At 35.8% G+C, this 20,955-nt stretch overlaps 1 protein-coding gene across 1 annotated transcript; it reads right to left on the minus strand.

Annotated features, from left to right (window-relative positions):
* Positions 1 to 1,056: 1,056 nt before the first annotated feature.
* Positions 1,057 to 16,974, minus strand: LIPI (lipase I). The gene is made up of 10 exons (XM_079322777.1): positions 16,792 to 16,974; positions 13,279 to 13,655; positions 11,614 to 11,722; positions 10,865 to 10,966; positions 9,797 to 9,886; positions 8,545 to 8,712; positions 7,050 to 7,142; positions 5,858 to 5,969; positions 5,334 to 5,507; positions 1,057 to 1,824 (listed from the first exon to the last, which is right to left on the minus strand). Exons 1-10 carry the CDS (start codon positions 16,838 to 16,840, stop codon positions 1,737 to 1,739), a joined length of 1,362 nt encoding a protein of 453 aa, XP_079178903.1. The 5' UTR covers positions 16,841 to 16,974; the 3' UTR covers positions 1,057 to 1,736.
* Between the last annotated feature and the right edge of the window lie 3,981 nt (positions 16,975 to 20,955).

Consider the following 20,955-nt stretch of genomic DNA (forward strand, 5'->3'; position numbering starts at 1 on the left):
CGTTGAAAGATTCTAGTTCCAGACATTTGAAATCCAGTCTCAGTCTCTGTGCTTGTTTAAAGGGATATAAGTAGTAGGTATTTGGAGGCAAGGTGAGGAAAAAAAGGAGGCTCAGAGACCTATGAAGATCAGACTAGGGTAGATGAGAGAAAGGCTGGACAAAAACCTGTGGAATTAAATAAGAAGAGTAATGGCAGTTTCAAAAAATAGAAAATAAGAGAAATTTTTAAAATCCACCCACTCATACACAAGCATATAAGCAGACAAAAAAGTCTTCTGTGTATTTCCTAATGACTCCCTCAAAGCAAAGGAACCAAGAACTACACAGTAAAATACTCAAGCTGAGAACTTGACTATAGGTATGGAAATGTAGTATAGGTATGGTAATGTAATTATTATTTCTCTAGAATTTTTTTTTTTTAAGGGTCAGTCCATAAGCATGTCTGTCCATAAGTCTGTATGTTTTTGGTTTATTCAGACCAGTAAAAGCCAGTGCAAAGGCTGGTTCAGAGCTTTGCATGGACTGACCAACATGCTGGAGCTGTCCCAGCTGTGAAAACGTGCCTGCCTGCCTTGGGTCACTATATTCCTTCTTCATTACAACCCAGCTTTTGACTCACAACAAAACATATAATTCACAGGTTTTGGACATCTCACCCCATTGACATTCAGATGAAATTGGTTAATAGGTTTGATCAAACACTGCTGTCAATTGTAGGGACAGAAGGGATATAGGAAAGAAAGGAAATGGGTAAGGTGCATAGGATGCATTTGCATGAAAAACCATCATGAAACACATAAAAGAGCCTTACAGAAGAAAAATAAACCTATCTGTCCTACAATAAGTTCCATCAGGAAAGGCTGTCTGGGACAAGAAAGCATTTGTTTCTGAATTGGAGGAGGTAATATTTTTGTATCATATATTCCTGCTCACATCCCAATATTTGGAAAGCTGTCACCAGTCTCAACCTGAGCAGCAGTTGTAATTCCAAGAGGCCCAAACAGAAACAAAATGAAAATACATTTATTTCACTTATAAATTATTGTCTTTAGAATAGACATTACATTACTTTGTATCTGAAACAACACTGCCCTGTCCATAGTATTTATTAAAAAAACCCAAAACTGAATGCCTTCAATAACATTCATCTACAATGAGCAAAAAGACAACAGATTTAAACTGGAAAATTTACAAATGTACTCACAAATATTATTGTTCCACTTCTCATACTGAGACATCATATAAAGAGAAAATGTGAATTCATTTATCCAATGAACACAGCACAACAAAACTGTTGTGCATTAGATCCGTAGATCACATGTACAGTATATTAACTTCACTTGGTAGACAGATCATTATGTTTCCATGTAAAAGCCATTACAAATAATAAATATTTAAATATACATATGACAAATAATGTGCCAGGATTATGCAGATAATTCATATTTAATTCAGCAGTTGCTTCATTGCTAACAAATAGCAATGAACAGACCACTGAATTTTCTCCAGCATGATACATTTACTTTACTCAAATAATTTTCTAAGCACATACATGTCTGAACTTTTCAATTAATTTCAGCCTAAGGCACTCAGAGCAAGTACTGCACATTATCAGGTAGACTCTTGAAAAATAAATCTAGCTTATCTCATTTCCTTTCTCATTGCAGTCTTTATCCTGAGGAAGCATCAAAATGTCACTGCCCTGAGAGAAATTAGGTTAGCAGTAGCCCTCTTTTCATGTACCCCTCTCAGAGCAAGGGATGGGTTTGAAGGTCAGCTCTGTGTTCTCCATCAGTACAAAATCATATCTGCACAGCTGTGGCCTACAAAAGCAGAAAAGGAAAAAAAATCACAATAGAAAAAGTTACTTTTATCAGAAAAATATTCCAGTATTTGAATTATTAAATGTCCAGTATTTACCAGCTCTCAGAGACAGTACTTAGGACAAGAAGTGTCTCCTTGTCTATGTTTATATCCTATTTAATGGATTCCTAGAGTAGCTTTGACACTGAAAAGCACCCAATCATCAGCTGGATGGTGCAAAGAAGTGTATCCCACTGGTCTGAAGTAAAGATGCAGCATTTCATCCATTACAGCTATTAATCTGCTTTAGCAACATGACCCAAAATCTGCACAATTCCTGTTAACATAGGGCCTGAATAATTTATTTTGAGTTCCCTTGGTAGGAAAATTTCTCTGGTTTTACTGTACACAGGAAAGTAAAGAACCACATCATAATATTTTCTCTTCCACTTGCAATGACAGCATTGAAATTTTAATTGACAGTAAGAAATTTTAATGCAAGAGAGTAATTTGTTCCTAAACACCTAGAAATCTCACAGCTGACTGATACTGCATGAACACAAAGAGAGGCCACTAAGGGACCCACATATACATTAAAAACATGCTTTTTGTGGTCAATATAAGTGCTCTGCCTTTTAAGGGAGAGGCAGGTCACAGTCCTGCTCTTCATGCACTATTGTAATGTATGGGGTGAGCTGGTTGAACAGGCAAGTGATGGACACACCCTCTGATGGCACCTCATAGCATACAAGCTATGAGACCTCTTTTATTTAAAATTATCTTCTTAATTGCCCTGAACTCATAGATGTGGCTATACTACACAATTAATTTCAGCCTGGGATGTAGAATAGAGGGAAACAGCAAAAGGAGAGAACAGCACATCAGGCATTTCTGTTGTTGCCCATTCATATGAGATTTACACCCAGTTAAGGCTTGACCTGTCTATGTGTGAAAGAACATCTACTTCTACTTAAGATTTCTTCTTAAGAATATGACACCTTTTAAAGTCTCCATGAGGTTATGATAGAAATTTTATGACTAAAGAGATCAAGACAAATTCTAGTATTCTGCATAATGAAAAGCATAGAATTTCATCCACTCCTTCATTAACAATTTGTTTTGATTTGAATTCATTGTTTCATTATTATAGCATTTTTGCACAGGGGACAAAATACCTAGCCAAACCATAATGCTGAATTCTAGAAACAAAAGTTTATATTTTCCTGTATATTTTATCTCATTTGAAGTGCAATCCATCTCAGCTTATGATTGCTGAGTAACAGGAATGCCTCACAGGAGAGTAGCCCTGAGCAGTGAGCAGGTTCACCACCAAGGAGCAAAACACAAAAAATGGTTTTGTTAGGTGAGGCTTCCTTAAACTCTCAACCCAAATGGCTCCTCTGCTGTCTACTAAAAAGCATGAGCATGCCCCAGTTGTTCAGAAGAGGTATTTGCAAGGTCTTCTTTATATTATCTCAGTTCTTGTTTTGGTCAAAAAACCCCAGAAGTGTCTGGGCTAAATATCTTTGAGACATTCACCTTCCACTTTAACTGAGTTTGAATTCACTGATGGATTCATTAGCTTTTTTGGGATAACTGACAGCTGGACATGCACAAGTTAGCAAAGCTTTCTGATTTCATGGGTGAGTAGAAATTACATATCTCAGGGATCAGAAGAAAGTATGAAAATTATGTGTACCTTTCAGCTCTCCCATATTCACACACCATCTGTGTGAACAGTGGACCAGCCCAGCAGACAACTGTCTGTGACACTCCCCAAACTCCCACAGTTTGCCGTTAACCCAGACCTGAGAGACTGGGCAGGATTTTATCCCTGCACCTCTGCCCTGGTTTTTATCTATTACTTTGTTGTGAATAATTTAAATATTTTAATGTAGTTTCTAGTTGATCCTCCTGTATTCAAGTAATTGTTGTAATTATATGTAAATAAGGTAAATATAGGTTAGTATAATTACAATGAGCAATTAGGTAATTATACCAACCAATAATGCTGCAACATCTGCATTTAAATTACCTTCACATGCTGATTCAATACAGTATTTTTCACTGTTCTCTGAAAGTATCTAACATGCCCCTACAGATGCAATCTGCTGAGGCTCCACATGAAGGACTTTAGTGGATCCTAAATTAAAGCATATCAAGTGCATCTTACTTTTAAACTAACAAGAGTCAGACTAACAGGAATGAAAACTCAAACCCTGTTCACTGAAAATCTTCCTTGTTTTCTTGCTAGATCATTATCTTAGAAAGTCCCAAGTGCTGACAAGCTTACACGAAATACATCTCCTGATTTATCACCACTGGGCTGAGAAAAAAATTGGAATATGATTTAGAACTTTTCACCCTCTCTCATCACCAAATGCTTTCAGATAAAATCATGACATTTTCACCTGAGAGCTTGAGACTTATGGCTTTCAGTAAGTTAATAAAGTCAAATGTATGTATATTCTGGGGTACTATTTTGATTATTGAGTGTTTTGTTTCTTCCTAAGTCTCTCCCATCCATCTCTTCCTCTTTATCAGTAAATGTAAAATGGTAGATTAATTTAAGAAGATTTCATAATTTTTGAAAAGTGTCATACTCAATTTCTACAATACTCTTATCATACACCATATAAGAAACCCTCAAATTTTACATCTCAAGTTAATAAAATATAATGACAAGACTAATTAAGCATTGTAATATTATTCTCACTCATTACTCATTTGATATTACTTATTTGATAAGCATTTTTACATTTTTATTTTAAATTCTGACTTTTTCGAATCTGCCATTAAAAAGGAACAAAGTAACAACACTCAAATAAAGTATTCTTGCTACTCCTGGATATTTCTTACCTATTCCATATAGTATGTTCTTTTCACAAGATGCAAATGCAAAATTTAGTTTTAATTGTACAAGTAAATTTGGCAATTTAAAAAATGAAAATATAGTAATACTGCTGAAACATTTTAAATCAGAATTAATAAAAATTTAGTAATTACACTCAATTACAAAAAAAAAAAAAAAAGCAAAAAAATCCCCAAAACAATAAAAAAGCAGATTATTTAATTTTAACTGTAAGCAGACTGTGTTCTGATCTTAGAATAAATTTTAACCTTCATCAATAAGACCACAAAAAACTATTCCAGTGGCACATGTTGCTAAAGTGTTCCATTTCACACCTGGGTGTGAAAAGCTGTGTACAGACACTTGGCAAAATCAGAAAAGTGCTTGATAAAATTTACCTTATGGAGGAGAAGCTGTCCATGCAGGTGTGTCAGGCTGGTCCTTGAGAGCACAGCAGTGACACACAGCATGTGTGACACGTACAAGCTGCTGTGCACTAAATGTGAATGTGCACAGCAGCTCTTCCACATGACCAGCTTGATCACCAGGAGGATGAGAAGAATATTCACACACTTAGCAATATGCAATTAAAGAAAATATTGCAGGGAAATGCAATACTGAAAAAACATCCTCATCACCTTAGTTGATACCCAGCTGTGACACATGACAAACACTCACCTTTTTGGATTGTTGAGAGATTTCAGCTTCATCTGAAGCACCCTAAGCTTGTGTTTTGGGCTTATTAAAGTCTTCGTAGAATAGTACAAGGAAATTTTTGCAATGTTTTTAATGTCTCGGTGAAATCCAGTCAGTATTTTCACTCTTGTATATTGCTGAAATGTTGAAGCTTCACTAAAGAAAAATATTTAGTCAGGCTTTTGTTAGCTGAGTAATATTCATTATTGTTAAGCATTATCATTAAACTGGGAAATCTTGAGATGTATCAGCCTTGAGCATTCAGAATGAGGCAGCCAGAGCAGGATTCAAACCTGATTCAGTACCAAGCAAGGACCTGGGAAAGTATTGTTTCAGTGAGGGGCATTGCCCCTGACACTGAGCCACATCCAGGAAATGGTGCCAAGTCCTTACAAACTCAAGATACTCCTTTAACTTACAAGCTAACAAGTTAAAAGGTTTAGGAAGCTCAGAAAATTAGTCCTAAAAAGTGATAAAAAAAGATTTAAAGACAAAGAACAGCATACCTATTCATCTGTGACTCCACTGTGTTCCCAGCATAGTCTGTTATTTTAACTTTAATGAAACCTCTCCTTGTGCTTTTATTCCAGGTAGTAATGTCCAGTATGTAGTTATACACTGCAGGAAGAAACAGGAAATAATGAAAAAATTACCTCAGCAGGAAATAGTAGGTATTACCACCCTGTTAAATGTATCCAGTGGTAGATGATTCTTTATTTTTACACTACCAGTCCAAAAGAGAATAAAAAGATGACCTGCTGCTGATCTGCCTTGCCTCAGAAACCCTGACCTGGCCTTCTGTAATCATCACGAGCACTGGAATCACACAGCTTTACTGCTCCCAGTCAGGACACCAAGTAAAACTTCCTTTATTTTTTGGCATGCTGCATATTATCATCCTCTCCTGAAAAACCAAGCCTCATATGAGGCCTTGCCTTGCTCAAATTTCCAACTTCTCTTCTTTTTAAGACCTCTTGTTCGTTTCTGTTTCCTCAAGTTTCCAAATTTTTAATAATTAAGGCTTTAAGTAATAAATACCATATATATAATACAGTGGTTATTACATATATATGTATGCATATTTACTATATATATATATATATATATATATATATATATATATATACACATTTATTTATAAATAAATCTTTTTCAGACTGGTTTGTTTTGCTTCCTCACTTTGCATAGTTTTTTTTCTTATTGATTTTGCATATTTTCCTTAAAATTTACACTGTCATTACAATATTTCTTATTCTGCTCCATGTGCCTCCTCTTATCTTTGATAATATTTCTCTCTCTCTTTTCTTTCTTCTACCACCACCAGAGAGCAGCAGGGGAGAACAGTAGTACCAGGTTTGGACTGAGCTGAAAGACACTGGGAAGAGGAGGTTTTTTTATGTAAATTTTATGTAAAAAAATTATTTAAAATTTCTGGCTTCCTTCTTCCTCTTGACAACCCATCCCACTACTTTTAAATTTACATTTCTTTCCCACTTCACACAGTATTACTTTTTATTCTGCCACCACCATTCTTCCTCCAGTCTGTGAACTGACCTTTAGTTCATGGTTTTTTACATCATCTTACACAGTGGCTAACCTTAACTTGCTACTTTTTACATGTTTTCACTCCAGATCAGCTAAAAAATAACAGCAATATATTTTTATAAAGAGGTTTCATGAATGTATTTAGTCACTCACTGCAGAATGGGTCCTGGCCTGAGGTATCAAAGTAAGCTTTTGTGGGTGAGCTATATGGTATCAACAGGTTTTTCCATCTATCAGCATGATAACCTGAAATTCAAAGTTTGAATATTTCATTTCAGACATTTAGCAAAATCATGATACACATAGGTTTACATACACAAAAAAAAATCTAACAAATTGACAAATTTGGCTATAATTTTCTTAAATATCCTCTGAGAAAGAAAACTGACAAGAAAAAAGAAGGAATCCTCTGAGTATAACAGATTGTAGTATGCAAGTATTTAATTCCTCTAATATTTAGTATGACTAAAATGACATAATGTAATAGTTACCTCTTTAGTCTAGATACCAACTCCAAAAAGTAGTTTCTAGAAAATCCTGCAGAAGTAATAAAAAAACCCCCAAAACCATAGCCCACATATTTGCAGAGAATACTTACAGAATAGTAAGAATCATTAAATATTTTTTTAATTTTTTAGCCTATTTGTAGATATTATTTAATAAAATATAAGATACTCTGCAAATCCCCTAAGCTCATGGATTTAATTTAGAAAGAAATGTATATAAATTTATTTATTCCATGATTCTTGTCTTTGGGGTTTGATAACAGTTCTTGTTTCTAGAATGGCTGATCCTGTTCTCCCCCTGTTCACCTCTCTAGCTGGACAAGGAGGGCTAATTCCAGGCTGCAGAGCTGGCACCTCAGAGCAGGAAGCAGGAAAGATTGCAGCAGAAGGATGCTGCTTCTCCACTCAGCTCCAGACTCAGCAGCTGACTGGGGAAATATTTCTCCACCCCTACCTTGGGCATTCTGTCCAAGTGCATCAGGCATGGCTAATAACCATGCTGGGCAAGTCCTGGAATCTTTCTTTCCTACTATAAAGACTCATTAAAGTCAGAGTTTTTTCATTAAATAGTACACAGATATATCTATGCTTTTATTCCTAACCTGATGCAAATAATGTAACATGCCCATCCCAGTGTAAGAGTTCAAAAAAAGACAAGATACAAATTGAAAGTTAACTTCTAATTACGTGGTGTTTACATTTCTTAAATTTAAATTTCCTGCCAACTAGGAAATGCTCACACTATTGTAGCTCTTTTCAAAATGCACAGATCCTCTCAAAAAGCAACGAATGCCCAAAACAATTGAAATCCCCTCCAAATCAATGCTTGAAGGAAGAGTGAAAGAAACCATAAATTGCTTCAAACATTAATACACTTAAATAAAAACCACAGGTCCTCTAGGGTTCATAGGACACTTTTAAAGCCTCAAGTGATGAACTAAGCACCAGCAGTTCCTCTCTAGAAAGGGGAAACAGGGAAACACTGAATCCACTCCAGACTGGAAAGAATAAGACCAAAGAGTAGGAACATTCAGCACCTGTGCCTGACAGAGATAACTAAAGCAGACAAACCCATGAACTTTAAACTGCTTTAACCTCCCAGGAAATCTCCCCCAGCCCAGAGCAGATATGGTATCCCTTACCCAGTACTGGGCAGGACATTGGCTGGAAAGCATCACAATCAACACATTTTCCTCTCTTGTAATCCAAATAGGAGTCACAAGGATAAGTTATTATGTCACACTTGCTTTTCAAAGATGATAAGAAGAGGAAGACAGCTCTCTGATGATCACATTTAAAAAAACGAAATCCTTCAGGGGAGAATTAAAAAAAAAAAAAAAAAAAAAAAAAAAAAAGAATACTTTAAACTTTTTATTAATGAAAAAGGTGTTATGTAAGTAGAATAATAGAATGGTTTGGGTTGGAAAGAACCTTAAATATCATCTTATTTCAACCCCTCAGCCTTGGGCAGGAGCACCTTTCACTGCACCAGGTTGCTCAGAGCTCCATCCAACCTGGCCTTGAACACTTCCAGGGTTCATCCTGTGGTACATCCACAACTTCTCCATGAAACCTGTGCCAGTGCTTTACCACTCTCTGACTGACAGTTTTGGACAAAAAAAAAAAAAATTACCATGAGGAACATTTTAGAGATTCTTCTCTCTATTTTTCTGGGAAAATAAATTCCTTCCTTTCCTGACAAAGCAAACTTTGGCATTGTAGAGATGACCATTGTGCTGGCTTAAGGGATTCTCTCATACTCACACAAGTGGAAGCCTTCTGCCTTTGCAGCAGCTCTAAGTGGTAGCAGCACTGTGTAGTTTAGTAATGGGAAACACTGACAGAAACAAATATATCCAAAAGAGTAAACAAAAATAATTGCCAGCAACCTTGTCTAACACTCATGGAAGTTAAAATAAGCAAAATTCTGCATCAAAAGATCATTTCGTAGAACTTTTTTTGGTCCTAGAGTCTAAAAGATAAATCTGATGCCAAAACATAGTTCATCATGGCCAGCCAGGAGAAACCCAAACCACAGTAGGGATGTGGAAGTCTTGCAAAGGATCCTGCCCAAACCACTGGGACACAAACATCTTCCCCCATGCCTGGACCCATGCAACCATGGAAAAATAATGATCATTATATTCAGATTGTATATATAATACAGTAACATAATTCCATCATGCCAATATGATGATATGATGGGATATGTATGTTACAGAAAGACTATTTTCAAATATCTTTATTATTTTTCTTTTGCTGCATAGGGATGGAAAAGAAAGAATACAGTCTCAGGTCCCATATTATTAAGTGCAATGTATATTCAACTCAATTTAACCTTTTTTAATTTATCCCAAATTTTTCTTCTCATTAATTAAACATATTCTTATTTACCACTGAAAAATGTTTTTGGACAACCAGGCTGATCCATTCCTCCATTTGGATAGAAATCAATGGTTCCTAAAGGCTTCTTGAAACCTAGTACTAAAGTAAAAACATCATGAATGAAAGAAACCAACAGAAACAGAATTACAAAGGCAATTATTTATCATCACATTCACTCCAAAAATCATGGAATTTTTAAAGAAAATGTTGGCAATTATAACATTATTTTTGTACTGTAAATCAAAGTCATACTATGAGGTAAAACTCAGAGGCTTTTTCCTCTTTAAGAAAATTATATATATGTAAAATACTGTACACAAATGAACACAAAATTGTGTAAGATTCTTACTGCTGCAACAGGGAAAGAACATAAACAGATATAACTGAGATATTATTTACATAAATAAATTTTCATTAGAGTAAAATTTTCCATTTTTTCCAGGACATCGGATTCTGAAGTATACTAATATTAGCAGTAAATCAAAGTAGGAAAAATCTGTATCTGTCCCATAAAAGTAAGCAAAATTCCATGAGCAAGTGTTAATTCAATCTGAGTTAATTCTTTTTTACTACACATTATCTTTATTCACATAGTGGGAACATACCAAAAGTTGGTATTTTACAGCCTCACATTTAAATTTGTATAGGAAAATGCTTAAAATTCAATATTATGAAGGAAACTGATATAAAACTATACAAATAATAAGACAATTGTGGTATTAAAGGTTTACTAATGGTTTTGAAAAATGAAACCTGAAATTAAAACACAGATGAAGCAGATTTTACAATGTTCTTTTTAACCTTACTGTAATGTGATTTAGTGTTTTAAGCAGTGGCTCTGTGGTGAACTAAGTTGATACAGCAGAGCCTGAGTGTCTCAGAAGGGATTAATTCAGTGATCACCCTGTGCTTGCAATCTCTATGTTCATACACACTTGCACAACAAAAGAATGTTCATGATAACACAAAATATTCTCCTGAAGCAGTATCTGGATGTTACTGAAGCAGCTTTTCCCTCCTCTTCTGCTTTCCTGCCTTTCCTCAAGCTGAAACAGGCAAGTCAAGCTATGTTATTACCATCAATATCTGAGTGGATCACATCCACAAACTGTGCATCTGCAGGATCCAGCCTGTGCTCTGGGAGTGCTCCAGTGAATGAAGGGCCTGCTGGATCCAGACCTGAATAAAAACAACATTTGCATCATGAACCCTGGGCTCCTTCTACAGGTGTATAAAAGACCAACATCTGAGCATTATTCAGCAGTGAGACTTCGTTTTCTTGGTATAAAAGTTTAATTTTTTAAAAATAAAAAGCATTATTTTTTCTTCAACTTGCTAAGAAAAACAAACATTCTTACCACTGATCAACCTGTATCTATGAATTTGTCTTTTTCCACAACTAGATGTGCTCATCTCCCATTTATTCAGATAAATATAAACCAAGAGTTTTGGGGATCAGATCAGAAGAATTTGTTTTTTTCTTTTCCCCAGAAAACACTGTAGCTATTACACACTTCATAAAACCAAAGTGCACAATATAGCTGCTCTCTTCTCCAGAACACAACTAGTCAGGTAGCATATCATTTAACTTAAGTGGCATTTAGATGTAGCACTCAATTTTCATTTGAGACCCTAGAGGCAACCAGGTTGGAAAATTTAATCTGTAATTTATGTCCTGAAGGCAGACTTGCTCAATTTCCTGAACTGCTATCAGGGCTGTATTTTTCCTCATGTATGTCATCAAATATTCAGTTCTCGTTTGTCTCAGTGCTCTGACAACAATACAAGGTACAATAGAATATGTGCACTGGGATTAAAAGCATTACCTGTAATTCTGCCAAGTTTGCCATCATACTTCTGGCCAACAAAACCAGCTACATGAGCACCAAGACTGACTCCAATCATGTGCATAGAGTCCAGAGAAGCTCCACCCACCTATCAGGGAAAAAAACACCAAAGCCACTCACACACAGAATTAATGGAACAGAAATCAGTAGACTGATTTAGTTTTTACTTTTTTTCAGTACTTTAAATTTTATTTCTAACTTTCTAACAAAAAAAAAAAAAAAAAAAAAAGAAAAAGAAATGTTATTATGAAGTTCCTTTCAGTTTTCAATTCTATATTAGCTAAAATGTAGAAATTATGAAATTCTTTACCTAGAAAAATGTAAAAAGGAAACTTGAGTCACATTTCTCCTGAAATGCTACATTAGTTAGAAGAGGAGCAGGAAAGAGAAGAGGAAGACATTTATCAGATAAAAGAAACCAAAACTATAAATGAGAAAAAAAACTATTTCTCTGCTTTATCCTTCCAATAAAGTAAATTAAAAACACAATACCATTAACAAATACTTATGCCACACAACTGCTGAATAATGGTGCCAAATGCACATCTTAAAATGACTATCCTACAAAGCAGGCAATATTAAAAAAAAAAACAAATAAAAACCTACTGAAGAACTCCAAAACAGTGTCAGCTGACCTAGTTGGAATCCCTGTGAAATGATGGGGAGACACACAGGATCTGAAATATCAATATGTCTCAAAATGAATTGGAAAGGCACCACAACAGCTTGTAAATGTGAAACTGATAGCTGTGGGACAGTGCAGACCCCTCTCCCACCACTTCCAGGACTCACACATGCTGTCACTGTTTGCCAGGCAGATCTATAAACAACAATTAACTTGGTGACTCCTCTTATTGTCCTATTTAATTTTTTTTCATTCCATAACAATAAATCTACTGGTGCAATTGCAAATTTCTGTCACTGTATCTAGTCCCAGAGGACAGATTCTGATAGGCTTTGTTTCCTTTCACTTACACTTTCTCAAAATTTGGGATGTTTTTCCTAAATTCCATGTGAATATTTTTTTTACTGCGCAGCATTCAAAATTTCTGCATGTCTGAGAAATAAGTGATGAGAAAAAAAGAAAATTCAAGAGACAAGCCAGACAATGGCATAAATAACATCATGACATGCTTTGTTCATTTGATCAAGCATTAAACCTATAGCCCAGTTATGACCACTGGCATCAACTACAATTTCAGCAACTGCCTCTAGAAGTTTATTCCACTTTGGAATTAATATTTATATATTTATCGGTGGTTTATTTCTCATTTAAAACCTTTATTTATAGTAGGTTAATATTAAAAGTGTAGTGCAATATCTTTGTAAATTTACACGGCATACTATTTGATCACCTCTCCCTTCACTTCCCCACTGCTGAATTCACATTCCAGAAGACCTAAAACTCCCAACTTCAAGAAATCAGATGCACTTTCAGGCACATTTCAGTGAAAGGGAAACCAAAACCCAGGTGAAGTAAAATATATGCAATAATAACTGCATGTAAAGTTAGTAATACCTCTCTAAAGAAATGTGATTTGATACTGTTCACTGGACCTCTCTACAAATATATTTTACATACCCATTCCCACTCAAACCATGCTCTGGACACTTATTCACAACAGATGCAATGCTCTGCCTTACCAGCATCTGGTCAATATAATTCTTCAATATTTCTGCAACTTTTCTGCAGTTTTCCACAGCAGTTATGTAATTCACAGTGGTAGCACCGCGATTCCAATCAACAATAATGAGATTAATATCCTCTACAGATAATAAAAGCCTCTTCATGTCACCCAGCCATGCTGGAGGAGATCCTGTTGGCCTGAAGCCATGAATGACAAAGACAGTTTTCTTGGTTGTATTCAGGTACTCAGATGCAGTAATGTTGTGTTCAATGAGTCTCTCAGAACATTCTTGGTTTTCCCTCGTGTACAGCAGCAGCTGAACGTGGAGTTCTGTTCCAGACAAAGCATTGCCTATGTTAAGGTCTGTAAATTCGGGACATTTTTGTTCCTCATCTGAAAAAGATGAAAATGTTAAGACAGTCATTTGATGAGTTTGGTTACCTGAAATACCACCCCTTCCCTTTTCTTTCTATATCTTTTTACTGCTGAAAGTGGAGAACTTCCATTTTCTTTACTCTTGACCTTTGGAAAGATGCACTGAACAAGGAACTACAATTCAGATAATAACTCTGCACATACCACTATGCTCCTCCAAACCCTTCAAATGTGAAATTGTCCAATTTTTCCTGAACAGTGTATTTTTCTCCTGATAAGTACTAATTAGTAGTCAGTGTTGATAAGATCCTTTACTTCACTATCAAAACCAGGTTCTCAGAATTTTTCACAACAAGTGTGTGCAATATAAGCAGGAAAGCTGTTGTGGTTCTTTCTTCCTCTTTGGGTCAGAGTGGCTGTGCTGCCAATCCTTAGACCTTATTTGTTTGATCTAGCAATAAAAAATAGCTGGTTTTGTCAGGCAAAACAGGAATGATCCAGAACAATTTCCTATCTTTGGATCACCATAACGGCACCACGAAACAAAGGCAGAAGAAACAAAGAATCTTGCTCTCAGTTTGAAAAAAATGAGAATTAATGGCACAAGACAAACAGTAGGATTTAGCATTTCTGTCTGTACTTGGGCAGGTAGGGTGCACCAGGTTAACCTGGTCAACAAGAACATGGAGATTTTCCAAAGAGTCTAAAAAGGCTAAATTTCCCCCCTGTCTGGTTATCAACATCCAAAATTCACACTTTAAATATATGTTTTAGTTGCTGAGGTCCCATTGTGTGGGTAAAGCACTTCAGGACTCTGGGCAGAACACCAACATCTGTCACATTTCTGCTATAGCCTCTTCACCTTTGCTATGGTGTTAGCTGTTTTTTGGCCAAAGTTTTAGGCCCATCTCCTGACTTCTAGTGGGTCACATTACTTTAGACAAGACTTTTGTCTCTCTGGTGCTTGATGGCACCTTTCTGAACTCTTCTGTCATTAAAATCTTTGCAAAACAAGTCACTTTCAAAAAAGCAAAAGTGAGAAAATAAACAGTGTTTTCATAGTTCCTTAAAAATAATATTAAAAAAATAAGCTGAATCTCTCAGACTTTTTGAGTCATAAGAGAAGCAGTTCCAGCCCTTCTCCTTTTCCCAGAGAACAGCTCACAGGCAGAATCAAATCCACCATATCTGAGCTGGACAGCAAGACTGCACCCCTTCTAAAAGCTGCAAAAATCAAGTGTGGGTGGCTTACAAGGGATGTGAAATATGTATTCAATACTACAGTTCAGGTCTAAGCAAAGCTAAACAATGTGAATTACAGCATTCAGTAAAGATTCAGTAAAGGCACTAAAGACACTAATTCACTAATTTAGTGACCAATCACTCCTAATGCCAAATTATGTATCTAACAAGGACTAGATTGGTCACTTCTGAGCTGGACATCACAAAAAAACAAAAAAACAAAAAACAAAAAAACAAAAAACAAACAAACAAACAAACAAACAAAAAAAAAACCACAAAAAACAAAAACAAACAAAAAAAAAAGGATATAGTCCAAACAAGAGCTGGCTTGAAGTTACACAATTTTAAAAATAGCCTGAAACTCCCTGCTGCAAATCAACCAGACAAAAGTTTTATGCCTACTACCATGTTATAACGTAAAGAAAAAAACAGAATTATATTTCAAAATAAATACCAGTGTTTTCCTAATTTAAACACATAATTATATAAGTAACTTTACTGAGATTACTAGACAGTTTATTAATTAACTGATACTGAAAGGCAACTCATTGCGTTGCTTGGGCTTCTTCAAGAAGTTCTGAAAGTGAGAACCCTTCAGGTGGATTTAATAAAAATAATCAAGAACCTGGTAAAATCATGCATGTGACATGATCCTGAGATGTTAAAAATACATGTCACATTTGATTTCTGGTTTTCATGTATTTATTTATGACGATAAAATTAGAATATCAATTACATTACACTAACTTTATCTACTAAAGTGAAAATAAAAACCAGTCACTTGATTATAGTTTCAAAGGTACAACATGAAACTCTCATTTTGCCTGATGTGGTCTTTAAATCCTTAAAATTCACTGCTTCATATCTAAAATATGAAAAGATTCATGCTAAGGTATTAGTCTATATCCCTTTAAATATTTTGATTTTCTTTTTAATCCTTTGATTGGTAGAAATAAAAATTACTTCTAAAACCAGTGGAATGACTGAGATAAACCAGACACAGCCTGTTCCATGGGAGTGAGAAATCTATCACAAGGAAATTATTTTAACTGCCAAACCTATTTACTAGCTGGCAAATGTCAAAAGGAAGCAACTCCTTTACTCTTGGCTGTGAAATGACAGAAGTTATTCTTTCAAAAGTAAATAGAGAATAAAACCAAAGTGATGATGTCTTTACTGTGGAATTAGATAAATACAAATACAAATTAGATAAATACAAATAGGTTTATTGATTTAATACTTTGAATTGTTTAGCGAGGAGTCATTGGGGAAGTTTTACAAACTCCTGTTTCTCATTGAACACTGGAAGCAATACCCAGCTGCCCTTTGTGCACTCTCCTTGGAGTGCTCACTCTTTTCTCTACAATGAAAACACCCACGTAAGCATTGGGCTGGTACAAATGCATTTCAATCCAGTTATGTATAATTTTAACTTTTTTTTGTGTAAGCATTTTTTTGGTAAGCATTTTGATTATCCTGTGTGGTTGAAAAGGGAAAAATCTTAAGTGCACAGTCTTTTTTGTAACTAAATTTTACTATTTAAAATGCAACACACAACTTGAAAATCCAAACACCTATCAAATGAGCAGCAACCAATAAACTCACATACATGAGTGTAATAAGAGTGTTTCATGATTAGGTCTACTTTGTATAAAGTGCACATACCTGAGCCAGTCTCTGGGCAAAGTACAATCTAGAGATAAAGTATCAGGCTTGGTTCTATTTACTTTAAAATGAAAACTTATGTCTCGGTTTGAAAGTCATTGAATTCTTTTTACTAATCATCTGCTCCATTAGGTATAAATCATAAGATTTTATCATAATATTTTGGCCAATTTAAATTAAGGAATATTTTTTTTAATATTTGATTAAACTGAAGATTCTACATCGTAAGTAAGCTAATGGTTCTTACCTGATTTCACCCAGTATATCAAACAGATGAAGAAACACAATTTCAACATGTGGAATTGGAGAAAAAGTGATGTGTAGTATCCACAGACAAGTGGCAATAGAGTGTTTCCTTATGCTAGGCTTGTAACACAGCTGAATGACACCAAAGCAGTGAGTAGGAAGCAGAAAGCAAAGCTGGAGTCAAGCTTCTGCAATTTATGACTCCTCCTATTGAGTGACTTCACTAGATAGGGTGGTTTCTGGGCTTTGAGGGTTGGGACTGATTTTTAATCTATTTCCCTCTGTCTATCAGCAGATTTACACGTAAGCAAGTGATGTCAGATATTACTGACAACTCCTGCAGGCGTGGAGCTGAGGAGGTGAGGAATCTGCTGGTGTATCCTGCCAAAGATCCACAGTCTGGGGGGTTTGAGTGTTTCACTGAGCTGCAATTAGGGGCACAGAGATGGGCAAAAAGCTTAGAACAAAAGGTCATTCTGCTGACAGAAGGATCTTCCTGTCAGAACTTGAAAATAATTCTGAGAACTGTATCTCCAGAGATCTTTTTTCCATTAAATTATCATCTGAGCTTTTCCAAGGATTCATTTCTCTAATCTAAATTCAGAGAGGGTTTGAAAATCCCCTCTGAGAGAGAAATGGAGCTTAGAGTCCCACAAACCTCACCCAGACATTGATTTGCTGTGTGTTTTTAAACCTCATTCCCTCAGTGTCCCAGCTGCACAACAAATGAAGAAATATTTATTTTTATGAAGCTCATTTATTAACAAATCACATCATTGGATAAATACAGGAGTGCAAACTAAGGATTTTAGTTTGTGGTGAGGCAAAGAGGCAGATAATGAGGAGAACCTTGCATTATTCATCTGTAAAATGTGGATGCTCAGTTTGCCTGTATCTCTGTGCCAATTTTTTCCAGTGCAGAAGAAAAAAACATACCATAACCACTCAAATATGATCCAAATGCATCTTAGGAATGTTTTTTGCATAATATATACTTTACAGTGCTTCTAAGCATAGGTCTGGGTTTCCTTTGGTTCCTTCCACTACAGTTAAGAGTGTATTTGTGTGTTTGTGTGTTTCATTACTTAATTTTGAGTGATCAGTGTCATCAGCATTATGAATTTGAGCAGCTCATCAAAGCTGTGCTGCACAAGATTTTGCAGCAGACACCCTTCAGGAGAGGTCATCAAAGACATCCTTTTCTCTTTGAATGCAGACACAAGGAGAAAAGGATGCAGTATGTCTGCTGGTATGAAAATCAGCTCAACAAATGACCTTTAATTAACTTTTTGCTTCAATTTCTCAAATATGTCACTTTGTTTGGAGTAAAGTTCACTATGGCAGCTCTTGAATTCCTTTGCATTTTCCTGTCATCTCAAATCTCTGACACTTTGCCCAACCACCACTATAAAAACACAGCTTTACTGACATTATTTATTGCTTAGAACAAGTAATGGCAGAGTGTCAGCCTACTTTTTAATCTAGATTACTGTTACAACAAAAGCCTAGTGCATCCAAGAAACCTCCAGTCAGGGAGCCTCAGCATGCACTCTGTATACAGCACCCATTCATACACAAATTAAAGCATGGAGAGATCAACACCACTAAAACCAAACTGCTAACAACCCCAGTAAAACATTAACTGGTTTATCCAAGAGTCAATCACCTGGTCTTAGAAAAAAATCTTACAAATGTACTTTTACATGTACCTATATGCCACTAGATGTGAATAAACTGCTAACATTTGTTCTGTTACACAGAAACGGGGCAAACAGAGGATATTTTAAGTTTCTCTTGAACTGGAAACTGAAATAAGCTCAGCTCACAGTAATGTTGACATAACCCCTCATGAAATGTTTTCAAAGTCCTCTGAAACCAGTGTTGGGAAAGGACTCTCATACCAAATCAATGCCCAGAAAGTTTTGTAGTATTAAAAACCACAGGAGGATGCTGCCTCTTCAGGTCTTTGACTGTCCCCCACAGACCTCAGGACTGTCAGAGTACCACCTGCTGAATAAACCCTGAAAATTTGAGGGTTAAAAATAAACCCCACAGTCTGCCAGCTACTAAAAAATTCTCAAGACTGGCCAAGTATTCAAGCTGGAAAAAAAATTAAAATTTCATTTTACTACAGTACAAGATTTCTATAGTTTATTACTATTGCAATTGAATTAATCCCCAGAAGTTTTTTAAAAAACAGCATATGAAAACATCTGAAACTGTGTGGTTTTCAAGATTAAGATCAAATTCTTACACAAGCCTTGATATGCTGATCTGTAGTCACATGTAAAGGGCATTTCCCCTTCTAATCTCTCTGCCCCCAGGGATTCCGAAGTGTTGGGAAATCCCATTCTCAGAACTCTCATTTCTCTTACTTCACAAGCCACTTCTACAGAAAAATTCTTCTATAACCAATAAATTTAAGAGCATTGCTCCCTTCCAGGCAAGAGGAAATCCCACTAGGCTTTTGCAATGCAGTATGTTTGACTACGAAAATAAACTGTCTAAAGATTGCAAATAAAAAAACTCTGACTTGTTGGAAGAAATTTAAGACTTACCGTCTTGTACAGTGATATTTGCAATTCCTGTAAATTGATAATCCCTTTCTAAATAGCCTTGACAAGTTGTTAACTAATCCTCCATTAGAAAATATGGGTGCTAAGGTAATGTATACTATTTATGCTTTGGAAAACAAATTATTTAATAATTACTTTTCACATTGTTGTCATCAGGATGACTTCTGTAAATGAGCTCCTTTGTAAAATAACACTTTAAAAATATACTTGGAATGCTGAATATTTGTACATGATTGAAACCTGCTTGTAGCAACCAGGCAGGTGTGGGTTACAAGGCAGGTGTAACTCCAGCTTTAAAGATAACAATCATACTCCAGTAATTTTTATTGAGAAGTAAACAACATCCAGTACTGTATACATGTATTTTGTCAGTAACTATCTCAATGCTTTATCATGCTGATAAAGGCAACATTTGGGGAGTGCAGTTTCTTAGCCCAATTTGCACATAATTAGGTGGTTTCCCAGTAGTTATTCACAGTTCACTTGCAGTTTCACTCAGAGAAGGGAACAGGCACGTACAGCTCTTCCCAGAGCCTTGTTCCTGTGCCCTGCATGCTTCCACTGCAAGACTTGCCAACATCAACCTTTTCCTCCTGTCAGCAGGGGAAACCCAGGAAAGAAACACTGAATTAAGTGCCTTAAAACACTGAAGTGTCATGCAATGACACAGCCCCCAGCTGCACCTGTGCCCACTGTGCCACTCTTTGCTCTGTCCCCCTCCCCATCTCCAGCACAGCCACAGAGCATGCACCCCTCTCACATCACTCTTTTCTTTTTCCATTTATTTTCTCTTTCTCTTTCTTTTCCCAACTATACTAGATGTTGAAATAAAGTAGATCAGCTTTATTTTCATTCTGTGTTATTTTAGAATTGTCAGTCTTTTAATTTTTTAAGCCATAATGCATGCAAAATTAAATTCTTCAGAACTTTGACAGTGCTAACAACTGAAGTTTCTGTTTCTCTAGAAGTACCATTTTTTAGCATGACAGCACACAGTGAAGTGTCCATCAAGTCAACAATTTCCTTGCCAGCAGATGTCTCCACCAGTGTGTTCAAATTTAGGGTGTTGTCCTTACCAGAATCAAGGTGCAAATGTAAAAATTGCACAGAGCTCTCCTGAACTGGCCCTGCCACATTCGAGTGAATGTGAAGGGCACCAGGTGGAGGAAAGACCCTCTAAAAGAATGAGAAAAAGGCAGAGTTGTGACAATGATACATGGAGTACCAAAAATAACAAAAGGAGGTGAAGAGAGTGTGGCCAAAATCAGAGGAAGTCAAGAAAATGACACGTTAATATTGGATAAGTGAAGTAATGTTTTTTGTTTTTTTTTTCTGGTTAATTGGTTTTGAGGATTTTTTCAGAGTTGTTTTGTTGTTTTGGAGTGGGGTTTTTTGTTGGTTTTTTTTCCTTTTATGGGGGGAGTTGGTTTGTTTGGCTTTCTGGGTTTTTTTGGGGGGGTTGTTTTTTGGGGTTTTTTGTGGTTTTTTGGAGGGTTTTTTGGTTTTTTTTTTGTTTGTTTGGTTTGGTTTGGTTTGGTTTGGTTTGGTTTGGTTTTTTTCCTATTCTGATATGACAGAAATGTTCATAT

The sequence above is a fragment of the Erithacus rubecula genome (genome assembly GCF_903797595.1).
Source record: "Erithacus rubecula genome assembly, chromosome: 1".
NCBI classification, from domain to species: Eukaryota; Metazoa; Chordata; class Aves; order Passeriformes; family Muscicapidae; genus Erithacus; species Erithacus rubecula.

Excerpts from the sequence above, each read along its gene's own strand:
- LIPI (XM_079322777.1), bottom strand. The coding sequence starts at position 16,840 with ATGTTGAAATTGTGTTTCTTCATCTGTTTGATATACTGGGTGAAATCA. Across the intron at positions 13,656-16,791 it reads GATATACTGGGTGAAATCAG|ATGAGGAACAAAAATGTCCC; the intron begins GTAAGAACCATT and ends CATCTTTTTCAG. Across the intron at positions 8,713-9,796 it reads TCCAAAAACATTTTTCAGTG|GATTTCGTTTTTTTAAATGT; the intron begins GTAAATAAGAAT and ends TCTCCCCTGAAG.